The sequence below is a fragment of the Diorhabda carinulata genome, chromosome 3, assembly GCF_026250575.1.
Source record: "Diorhabda carinulata isolate Delta chromosome 3, icDioCari1.1, whole genome shotgun sequence".
NCBI classification, from domain to species: Eukaryota; Metazoa; Arthropoda; class Insecta; order Coleoptera; family Chrysomelidae; genus Diorhabda; species Diorhabda carinulata.
Window position 1 is genome coordinate 32,319,477 of NC_079462.1, and position 12,973 is coordinate 32,332,449.

The following is a 12,973-nucleotide window of genomic DNA, read 5'->3' on the forward strand; positions in this document are numbered from 1 at the left end:
ATCATTATTTTCGATGTTTGTTTCAATTGTAAGGTTTCCTACTGATTGAATCACTGATATAAGTATCAAAGAAAAAAAAACAAGAGCACCCGCTATGTTCTAAAAAATAAATGTGAGGGAATATAAGCACGGAGAAAGGGCTTAAGTTATGGGATTTGAAGGTTTTATCTGAATTTTTATAAAGCATCACCCTAATGTGCAAATTCATTGCAGTTAGATTATTTTTTGACATTCAATATATTTTTTCCGTATTTATTGTGGAAACTAAAAAATTATCATGAGTGTTAACGTTACTTAAAGATTACATATTCCATATGGTCGAGCTCTTAAATATGATTTTCAATTATTTGTGTCCTTTAATTTAGAGTCACTTATCTAAAGAAATACTTGGTGTTCTCGCCCTCTAACTATAGAGCACTTACAAAGTTTTTCCATAGTGCAAGATCGAAGTAAAGAGAAACGGAAGATCATTTATCACTACACTATGGCATCATTAACACTAATTTCCAATTCATTGTACTGTGTTTACATTTTGTAACTTTGTTTGCAACTGAATTAATAAGACAAAAGGGTCTTCTAATAGTTGTTTATACAGCCCTTGACTTAATACAAAGGTAGATGGTCTTTTTTTATACAACCAGTGCCGAGACTCCTCTATTAATTTCATTGTTTTTGTCTTTCTCTACGACTGAAACTTTTCACTATCAACGTTCATTTTTCATATCATTTATTCATTACTCAGCTACAACAGAAAAAATTGTATGTTTTCCATTTTTATATCATTTTTTAGTTTTTAGAATCTCATACTTTTCATTTAAACTCTAGGAAGATTTTTTGCTTATTGTTTCTTTTACATTGTGGAAACGTGAATAAATTTTTCATATATGACGTCGAAATTGCTCAATTATGAATTTAACTTCGTCTCCTTATTGAATTCTTGTACGACGAACGCCAATAAAAACTTCTCGCTCCCAACTGCTCAAAATTTGTTGACACACTTTTGATGATATCCTGACTTTGTAATACGGTCTCCTGTTCAACGTCTGGAACATAATAACTGCGACCGAGCAATTAAATTAAAATTGAAATTTATATTTGACTGATTTATTCATGTCGATACGGTTAATTAAATTTATTTATCTTGTTCATATTTTATTCTCTCTAAACGACAGCTTTTTTCCGTTTCCAATAATAGATTTGATATCCACAAAACAAAAAAATTGTACAGCTTTTCTGAATATTCACGAGGAACGTTTAAAGGTAGAATAACTTTTAAATGAAAAAATTACGTTACAGTAAAAAAACATTCTATTTAAAAAAACTTCTTCGACCCCTGTTCTAATGTTTCCAAACTTTCTCAATCCATTAAAAAAATAATCTTTTGAAAGTTTGTACCTGTCGTCATCTGTTTGGAATGGTTTCTCCAAGTTTGGAAACATAAATAACCAAAAGGAACCAAATCATTAAAACTGCTTTTGCTTTCTAGGGAAGGACGTTTCCCGAAAGATCCCTCATTATTTCGACAGAAGTATAATAATTACCCTAATTTAATCTACTGTGACAAAAAGACGGACGTATTTGGAAACATCGAAGTATTCTTTTCAAATGTTTTCAATAATACGTACATTTGATTTAGTCTAGAACGCTTCATTTGGGATTTAAAAAATGGTTAAATCAAGTTTAGTATACTTATTGAGGACTGTTAATGATGAAAAACTGAGTCAACTCAAGATGTTTCAATGAGAAAGCTTTGCTTCAAATTAATACCTTAATAGCTCAACGACAACAATTCGATAAATTCATTGATAAATCAGAATGTTTCAGTGGCATGAACAAATTTTTTTCCACGATATGTAATTGGATGTTAAAAAATGTATACATTACTGAAATCAAAGAGATCGTTAGCTGTATGGACAGCAGCTATTGAAAGCTGCAGTAACTAAGAACCAATGCTATCGGATGCGAAAGAGGAAAATTTCTTTCTATTAAGACCGTATAACAAACCGATGTACATCACGAGCAAATAGAATGAATTGCACTTCCAGCTTTAAGAGTATTCTCCAAGTCTAATCCTCAGCGAACACTCGCTCGTTACAAACTACAAAAAAAACTCTAGGAAAATTGAAGTAGAATTGCTATACGATCTATAGCGGAAGTAGTAATAGTGACTAGCATTTCTCGTATGTCACTAAAGTCAGCTGTCAGCTGCCATGTGTCATGTCACTATCACTAGCTATATTGTATGTCAAATGTTCGATAGTGTCGTCTGTTACTAAGAAAATATTCGTTCTGTTTAAACCCAATTCCTGCTGATTTTATCCATCTTGTGTCATGTATTTTTGAAAAATAACCAAAACAGCCTAATTTCCCTTGATTTTCTGATTTGTAGTGATAAAAAAGAATAAATGATTTTTTCATAATCTTAGTGCAGAAACTTGTTGATTCGATGATGAAATATTATGAAGCAAACAATAAAAGAACCGGCAGTAACATACTGGAGTGAAACAAAGGCGGAAAAAACAAAACTGGTTATATGGTAAGGGAAGGTGTTGAGAAAAATGTATTGAGGGAATAAGAACAAAGAAAGGACTTTATTGAAGTTTCGTAGTAGCTCAAAGAGTGAAATGATTGGAGCATAGTAAAATAGACATGCAAAAAGGATAATTGAAGAAGGGGAAGTCGAGGAAAAAATAGCTAGATGCAATGTTAGAAGATATCAGAGCGGTAGAATTGTAAATAATTGTAAAAAAGTTGAAGACCTATAATAAAAGAATTAAGTCATGGGCTTCAAGGGCCTGTACTATGACAAGTATATATAATAAACCATAGTTCTCCAAATTCTGCCAGATAGATAATAGTCATCCTTGTATTTGAGTTTTCAAAACTAGTTTTATAGTCATAGATCTAAAATTTGAGATACTTAATTCAGGAAATTTGATTTTTCACATTTTTTTTCTTTCAAACTTACTGCGACGTAATATTCATACCGCCCTGGAGAATCATTAATTTAGAATCAATGAGACAAGAAAAAGACGGAGTATTGGAATTCGGTTTCTCAAATTTATACTTCCAGTAAAATTGCCTGAGGATTGCATTAAGCGAGTTTGTCTTATTAACTTGGAGCACTTCAATCATGATTCTTTTGAAAGAGATAAAATTGATAACACTTAACAAATTACAAAATATAAGGCTTTTTTATGTCTTTAGAGCATTTAATAAAACGTTTGTTTTCTGCTAATTATTTGACCATTTTTAATCTCGATCAATTGTTTCTAGTTTTCCTCACGTCATTTGACCATTTTGTGAGAGTTATGCCTCTGATTTTAAGAACATTTTGTCTTGTTTTTCATTCCAGTATGTTAAATTCATATACGAGTATCTTTCAACAATATATGGGTGATTCCGTTCTAACTGTGATTTTTTGTATTCAAAATTTCAAGATTTTAAAATTTAACTTTTCTAACTTTTTTATGCATATTATTCATCTATTTTACTGTAAAAATAAAACTCTAAGAGGAATTTACTACAACTTCAAAGTATCACGAGCAAGACACAAATGTCGGATTTTGAGTTCCACGGTACTGACTCATTTATCCACGGTACTGACATGGTAACTTAAGATATTAAACAACAAGTGCATCAATTTTCCTCAGTTTGATCATAAACATTAGAATTTATAAGGTAATTAGTTTAAATCATTTGTTACGACAAAAAAAATTAATAATTTATCGGTAAATTCTAGGAATGGACATGACACGGTACTGACATTCAAGTGATGTAGTATAAGTTTTCTTTAAGTGGCAAGTTATATTGTATAAAAATAATGTTTAAATATCTTAAGAATTATTCAATTAACACAAAATTTTTATTAATTGATTATTAATTAATGACTAGTACAAAAAAACAATACAGGACATTGAATATCACAGTTAGAACGGAATCACCCATATCCAGATTGGTCTCTTTTGAAGAATAGTTTATTCATTTTTATAGAAATTCCAACTTAACTTTTTCAATTATATAACTTCTATAAAAGTTGCCGGACACCATTGGAATTCTATTTACTGTAGATATTATTGGTTTTTTTCGTATTTTTTGCTTTATTCTACACATATTACGCTCGTTAGGATTGTTTTAAACCATAAAATTACTTCGATTAATTCTACTTGTGGTTATTTCGCAAGAGCAACGACTTTTTACTTCACAAAATAAGTGAAAGTGATGTCAAAATTCGCACGAAACGAAATGTGAATCAAACCGCTAGAAACTATTGTATTAAGAATATTTTCAAATTCCATAATAAAATGTAATATTCATTCGAGAAATTTGTACAAGGATATTTATTATTCTATAGTTCTGGAACCAAATTATTAGAATCTCATTGGTTTTCACACAAAATCACTTTTATTGTTCTCAAAATAAGAAATTCACACATTTAATTATGAAAAATTCGGTGTAATGGGGACTTTTTGAAACTTTACGAAAACTGCATTCCATGTACGAGGATCATTTGGAAATTAAGGAACGATTTGACTGAAAATCAAGGATAAGGCGTTTTCGAGGATGAGGAATTCAACGGTAGAATCAGTTTCACCATTGGACTCCAATGAGATAGTTAAACAAAATAAGAAACCTAAAAATTTTGCTTTTCGTCGACTGAAAAATAGTAAATTTCTCATGATTTCGAGAAAATTTTGAATTTCATGTTATTGGGTGATGATAATTCTTGTATAATGATTAATTTTTAATAAAAAAATTTTTTTTCTCATTCTTAACTATGATGATTTTGACAAAATAACTCCAAAATCAATATCTTGTATGAAAATATGTTATGATCCATTTTTTTCACTACAAAATTCAGGATACCCAAATTTTATTTGAATTAGATTTTTAAATTTTCTGTAAAATATATCCCTTGAAAAATTATATGGAATATAAAGGTAAAAATATACAGAATACCTTTGAAAATAAAACAAATATATTTTGAGTTATGAATTAAGTATAATAACAATGTATATTTATGGGAAATTAATTGGGCTGAAAATTACGAAACGAGCTGAAAATTCGTTGCATAGGAATTTTGAAATGAATATATGGAATAACTGAAAAAAGATAGTCGTTATTTCAACGATTTTATGTGAAGAAAAGATACTTTTAAATAATAATTCGCATTGGATTTCTCCAAGGAATGTTTGTAGAAATATATACAGGGTGAAAATTGAGATAAACTTTATATTAGTTAAACTACTTAGTTATAGATACTGCTAGTTTTAAGATACATAAATAACGAGTAAATTTAATGTAATAGTTCGGTGTACAAATGAGATTGATATGCTACTCTGTCTAAATAAAGTTCTAGTCCTAATATGCCGTCGATCGTCAGTAATATCCGAAAGCATCCTTCACAGAAACCTCACACTAATAATATATTCATTCCAGACCGTTGTTTTATATACATTAACCCCACATTCTAGGATATTCTTTCCTAGAAATGTCTAATTTTCCGTAAAAAAGGATTTGCCTTTGTGACTGACGTACAGACGTCCATGATGATCAACATTCTGGACGACTATCGTTTTCGGATGAAATGAGTACGGAAGTGGAAGATGATACTTGGTGTCAGCCAAGTCCTGCCTTCAGAGAGAAAATACGTATGATATGCCAAAGTTCGGGCTTCCCGAAAATCATGACGGATGACAACAAACGGCAAGGTGTGGAAGCAGCCCCCTGTGATTACCATCCCTTCCAAATACATTAATCAAAACGGCGCTTATGTTAAAAAAAAGAGGGAACTGTAAACTTTCCAAACATGTATCATTGTGAAAATTCGTTGGGAACCTTATTTTTTTTCCTAAAATAATTTTGCATTTTGGAATGGAATTGAAATTAACTAATTTAATCAACTGTAAATATGTTTTTTTTTGTTTTTTACCATTTTATCATGTATTTTTTTTGAAATACATGATCTGGACCATCTATTCTTATGAATCATATTGATAATATAAAAAGATTCTCGATTATCTCATAATTGTATTTCATATTTACTTCCTAATTATTAAACACCCAATCTGTAAATTCTCTCATTATATTTGATTACTTTTCCTGACACCGAAAGACTTTTTTATATTTTTGATTAGAGGTTTATATAAATTAAAGTCTTACTAGCTTCCGTATAATATTCTCTACGTAATATTCTCTATGTAATTTCCGTTTTCTCAATTATTTTACCTATTATCAAATGTGAGTTAATTTCATTCGTGAGCTAATCAAATGAAAAGAGAATTTCTTCAAATACCCTCTCCATCCTTTTCTGCGAAAAGTTACCTCTCTTCCTATATGTTTCAAGACTCTTATTCTCTCATATTTAAAGAACAATAATATTTTTTTTGTTTTCGTCTCAAATTCAGTTAGTGAAGTGATTCATAAACGGCTTCATTTTTTTACGATATTCTCCAAACGCAATGATTTGAATGATGAAGAAACACGTGTTTAACCCTGTTTATATGTGAATAAATGTTCAGCAATCTCATGGTTTAGATATGTTTGCAAAACACTATGACGAATCCGATATGTGTCAATATTACCTTGGGTATTACCTTGAAATAAATTACAAATTATGGTTATTATGTTAATTAACATGTGGCCTAGTAAAGCAAAAAAAACTTCCGGGCAAGCGAGCATCCTCTTGAGATCTGAGAACAGAAAAAAATCGCTGGGAGCTGGATCAGGGGAAAACGATACATGTGGAAACAATTCCAAGCCACATACATGCAGGTTCGCCATCGTTTTCATTGATTTGTGACAAGGTGTATTGTTTTGATGAACCAGTACTTTCTTTTCCACTTTTTTTTGCGATTTCATCTTTCAACTCTCCAATACCGATACTACATTGTTGTTGTTTATAGTTTTTTACTTTTGCGATCGGAGTCGGTTCATTGACTCCAGTCTACTCCCTTGATTGGACTTCGGTGTGAAATTATAGAGCCACGTTCCATCTAATGTCACATATCCACCTCCAAATCCTGCTCAGAATCATCAATTCTTTGTTTTTAGCCGATTATGAGCTCGCGAGGCACTTTGAACAAAGCTTACGCATACTTAAGTCCATGTCCAACACGTTCCTTTCGAATCTTGAGGATCCCATCTCTCTCAATCAGCTTCACTATATTCGGAACTATTTCGTGGACTTTTCGCCTGGTTTAAACTCATCAAATCACTTCTCAACGGTTGATTTTCTTGGTGGAAACATCCGAATAAATCTATCAAGAGAAGCATTAATTCAAGAAATGCCTTCACTCAAAATGCTACAACTCACAAATGTTAGAGTTAAATAAAAATCGTATGGATTTGTTACCAGTAGCGCTTTATGTGTCTCATTTTACGATTTACAAACTTTTCAGTCCATCTAATATTATATAGACTCTCGCTTTTTGATATAAGCAAAGCTCAGGCAATGACATGGTTAACTTTGATATTATTTAGGAACAAAGATTCATCAATTAATATTCTCAAAGTGTCACCAAACAAATACACGTGTTTTTGTACCCATAATGTCACGGTGTTTTATTAGAAGCTCGTTAGGATGACATGATTTATATTTTATTGATTTCAATGAGTTACCCTTTCATTTTAAACACATTAATCAAATGGTTTTGTTTCAGGAGCTTGTAGTCAGTTCCCCGAACGAGAGAAACTGGAGGGGAATATTTATCGCCTTACTAGTCATTGTCGCTGTATTAGGCCTAATTGTCTTCAGTATAGTATTAGTCTCACCTCCTGAAGAAGGACCTAGGACAAAGGGTATCAAACCATCACTTGAGGATATCTTCCTCAAGCTACCACCACCTGCCAAATTCAATGGAACTTGGATATCAGGTAATAATTATCAAATGTATAAAAGTAATGAATAAATGCATTCAAATAATTTCTTCGGATGTTATAAAATGTTTTTTCATCGTAGTGAAAAATTAACAGCATTATATTAAGAAATAATTTCTCGTTTATCTTTCCATAAATTACAAAAATATGTCCAAAAACTCAACTCCTGAAGCAACTCAACGATTTCTAGAATATGCTCCTGATGAAATGTATTTGCTTATAAAGATATGTTTAAAAAATCTTTTGGATGGCTGCTTCAGCTGTTGCCCTTACAGGGATATGTTGTTATGATGAACTTCGAACATTAGAAAGAGATTACAAGACAGATTTCATTTTGATACTTTTAATGAAATAATTGAAAAAACAAAATTCTACCAAATCAACAAAAAAATGCAAAACTTCAACCGTGTACGTTTCAGACATGCTTTTAATTACCAAATCCCAAAACACACTAAACAGTGTAGGAATAAATAAATTTGGTAAAAGTAGCAGAAGCATATTTTTCAATTCTAAAACGCCATGAGCGTTGGAAATCCAGCAACATTGCTGATTCATCTACCAATAACTATATGGCTAACAAAATAAAATTAAAAAAAGATAATAGAATCAATTCAGCCCCCAGCGTCACTACAAACTAAATACAACAATGCTGTCCAATCTCGTTAGTTTCCTCATCAATCTCAACTTGCGCTTATATTTCAATTACCGATAATGTCTTGGAGCGAAACGTTCTACCAGGAATAACTTTCCAAAATTGTTAAAAAATAACTGATACAAATAGTTTTGTATAATAAAATATAAAAATGATTCATGCATTATGAAATATTTTCGTACAGATAAAAACATCGCGTTACCATGTGATACAATTTTTTTCCTATAAGAGGATTTCGCCATAGAACGGAATTCTTTAATGCAGCACCGATTTATTTGAAATTTTGAAAGATTCGATTTTTCGTCAAAAAAACCGCATTTTTCACGTATAACTTTGTAATGATGCATTTTATCAAAAAAAGTGTAATGAACAAAAATGAAGCTTATAAAAAAACAACCTAACCTAAAGGAAGTTATAGCAATTGAGCATTTAACCTCCAATAACGGGAAAAGGGTACATTTTTCAACAATAAGTCATAGAATACTTTTTAAAGATCTTAAAAAGACCTATCAAACGATCATTGATAAAAGTCGTTTCGACTGAAATTTTAGTGAGATATGATGTAGAATAGTTAAAGCTAAAAAAATGCACTAAAACTAATGCCATTTCATTGAAAATCGAAATTAAACTTATTCCTTGTACCAAATACTTTATTTGGATGTTATTTACGACATCTGAGAGTTTGGCGAGTTTGGCTGATTAGAAATGCATAATTTTCAATAAAAATATTTTGCTCCGTAAATATACGAGATAAAACAACAAATAAACAGTCATATAAAAGTATTTTTTATGACGATTATTTTGCTTTTTTTATTTTTTTTATAGCATCAAAATTGACGGAGTCACTATACTGCGAGGATTGCTTATCCACAGCCCTTTGACCCTTTATTAATAAAAGTTTCAAGCCCTTCTAACATACATAGGCTTGTAGCCCTGAAAATTACTTTTAAAATGTTTTTTGTAGGACGTGATAACTTCAAAATTGATGGAGTTACATAAAAAATAAGAAATTGAATTTTTTTTTTAATTATAGCATATGAAAAAGTTTCAAATTTTGGCGCACGGACTTTTGCTGTTGATGCTAAGTTGCCTATAGGCACATTTGAGAATACCAAGAGTTGATATACTTATAATCTTGGTAAAGGGGTGGTTCTTAAGGAGTGTCAGGGTGTAGAGAATAAAAATCATTTGGGAAATACACTTGAATACCGAAAGAATTCAAAATCAAAACATTAACAGTCAATTAATTTTCTATTTTTTATCAAAGAGGTGGTTCTGTAGAGTTTACAGGGTATAGACAATTAAAAATTACTTCAAGTAGAGACAAAAAACTTTAAGTACTTAACATTAAGAAAAATTAATAACTAATTCAATTTAATTAAAATGCTATGGATTTTTCACAGTAAAAATGAAATTACAATGTTTTAAATCGTTTTAAGTTATTTTTTTTTATATTCCTAACCTAACCTAACCATTTTGAGCTTGAATGCCTGCACTAATTGATTTGCAAGCTTTTGCGTTTGGCAAAAATATGTTATTTCCCTTTCTTTCCATACTTCTTGTTATATTTCTCAATGCTAATGAATTTTATTAATATAAAAACACTTTTTTAATAAAATTTCAATCAATTTTCAATGTATTAAGCAGAACTCGATTCTTGAAAATTTCATATCTAAAATATAAAAACCCAACTTATGTTTAAAATTAGCAATTCATCAAACAAGCTTCAAAAACAGAATCCTAACGTTCCTATCAAAATCCTCTTTCTTGATAGTTCAACCCTTCAGCAATCTTTGATAAATTAGGTCAATAGGGATCGTCCTAGATAAAAGCTGGTCTTTCCCTACACATCAGTAAGATCATCTAGGTTATAAAATACAGGATTATACAGGATTGATCGCTTGATGACCTGATTTAAAGACAGCATTTACAAGTAGTTTTATATTGAAAATCCCTATTCATGTAATCTGTTTCATATTGTTGATTTTATAGTTAATATTAAAATTTTAATCATTTCTATAACATATTTATCTTTAAATAATGAATAATTATCCAACTTATATTTGAAGAAATAAAAAAAAGTCGTACATACCGAAAACTGGATTAATATCCTACAAAAGAAAATTTAAGAAATGGAGAAGGCTGCCTGTTAAAGGAAAGTGAAAACAGAAACTCAAGAATCTACACAGATACCTTAAAAACGAAAAAATCAATACTAAGTCAAAAGTGCCGATTTCTCCTTAATTGATGACACTATGCTAGATACATGGAAACTATAAAGAAGAAGGAAACTCTACACAAGATCCTAGAATTGGGACGATAGAAGAGGATGTCGAAGAGAGATCAGTGCTTCTACACTCAGAACCAAACATCAGTTATATGATCAAACAGAAGAGATTGCATGATATCCACAGTGATTTGGTGAAGGATCGATGATGACCAGAAATGAAAGGATAACGAAAAACTCAATCCAGAAAACCATTGGAGTGACTGGATATTGTAATGTTGGCACAGACTACAGAAATGGGAAATGGCAACAAACACCTGTTGCAAATAATGAAACTGAGAACAAGTGGAGATATCAAGTATCTGCTCTGCCTCTACAGAAATATGACGTCAAATGTTTGAGGACAACAGAGTAAATTGCCTCGAAGAAATAGCAGAGTTAGTCAAAGAAGAAGTAAAAAAATCGATTCTAGGTTGGAACTGCTCAAAATAAGATAAAGGAGAAAGTAGAAAGGTAGGAAGGTACTCGGGCAATACAAGGAACTCTGGTTTCCGAGTCAACCACAACCAAACTACGTCGAGGTTGCCTTCAAAAGCCTCACCTAACTTAATTTCATTTTTCAAAAATGACAAATATGTATTTTTCTACTTTTCTGTCATCTGCAGTACGTGGTATCTTTCTTATAACAAACTTTTTAAATAACCTTTATATTTGGATATTTTAACATTTTTCTAGTAAATAACTCTTCAGAATAATCATTTGACTTCTTCTTTCTATTATACTTAATGTCCTAGGAGTTCATCATGTCAAAGAAGAAAAATTTATACGTAGTTTATATTTTAGACCTGTGAACCAAACTTCATCAAGTGCTTGTGCTAATCCATAAATACTAAGCTCTACTTTTTTTGGGAGTGCTTGATGTATAGTTTTCCTTATCAATGTATTTACTCAACAGTTCGACATTTCAATACAAATTTATGGTTTGATTTAAATTCCATCACTTCTACTATTTTTTGTTCATTAACAATTTTTTTAGTAATCTTGGCATAATCAGAATTTTGCTAATTGGCCTGTAAGAGTCAACATCCTCAGAAGTTTGTAATAGAAGAATTTTTTTATTGTCAAAAAATTGTTCTCAATTTGTAGACAAGAGCTTGTAAATAAATACAAAACAATCACACAAATAACAATAAATACACTAATAAAATAGAATCTAAATATACAGTATACACACGAAAAATAAAATAAATAACGTTATTTCCTTTGAAAATGCCCATGTGAAATTTTTTATATGTAATACATAATATATATACATTGTACAATACAAATACAAATATTTTCTATGGTATGGGGCGATAAACTATTCTAAGGACTTCGATGTAAACCCGAATAAGATATTTTATACCTTTTTCAGCGACCGCAATTTGGAAAAAGTTGATTTCATATAAAATTTGTATTAAGGATTTTTTTGGTATCACTGTTTATTACAAAGTTAACTATAATAAAAAACGGCATTTAATATTTTCATTTAAATGCGTAAAATGTCTGTGTTGAACCGTACATTCACAAGATTTAGTACTATGCAATTTTTAAATGAATGAAGATTCGAGACTGTCGATGTTCTGAAAAGTTTACTAATAAAAACGCCGTTTTTCTCGACCGTTCTTTCTTCTCGAGATTTTTTCTTCTCTCTTTAACTGTATAAAAGTACATTTTCCACCATGTTACTAAACATAATACAAAAGAAATATATGTTTACGTTGGTTTTTACGCTTAATGAATTTCAAAAGATCCTGTTGAGAGAACCACCAGATGCAGATACTTTGTCGCTTTATTTTTACAAATAAAAAAATGGTAAATGAGCATCTTCCGCCGAAACTAAATAAACCGCAGCGAGAACGTCATATTTGTAACGGAAGTTTCTGCTCGATAAAATTTAAATTCATTCTATATCTCACAAAGAGAAAAGCAAAATATGGCTGTCAAATTAATCTATAAATGTAAGTGACAAGAAATGATAACAGAATTTTTTTCTTAATGAAATTTGGAAAACCACGTAAAGTAGTAAACGATTCCTAAGTCATGACATGACGTGTGGTATATAACGATGAGGGAAGCTTGAACAGATCACAATTTTAGTATGACTTTCGTTAGGAAAATGGATAAGGTACTTTGAAAATTCATATTACTAATTACACATTACTAATGTTGAAAAT

The 12,973-nt window shown here is 30.5% G+C and overlaps 1 protein-coding gene across 6 annotated transcripts in view; it reads left to right on the top strand.

The window, feature by feature from the left end:
* The window catches only part of LOC130891328 (inactive dipeptidyl peptidase 10), a 216,903-nt gene that overhangs the window by 177,607 nt on the left and 26,323 nt on the right, over nt 1-12,973 (top strand). For all 6 annotated transcript variants that reach the window (XM_057795975.1, XM_057795974.1, XM_057795977.1 and 3 more), the window contains one exon: nt 7,662-7,875. In XM_057795975.1, coding sequence (XP_057651958.1) covers nt 7,662-7,875 — 214 coding nt within the window. The remainder of the gene's footprint in view (nt 1-7,661; nt 7,876-12,973) is intronic.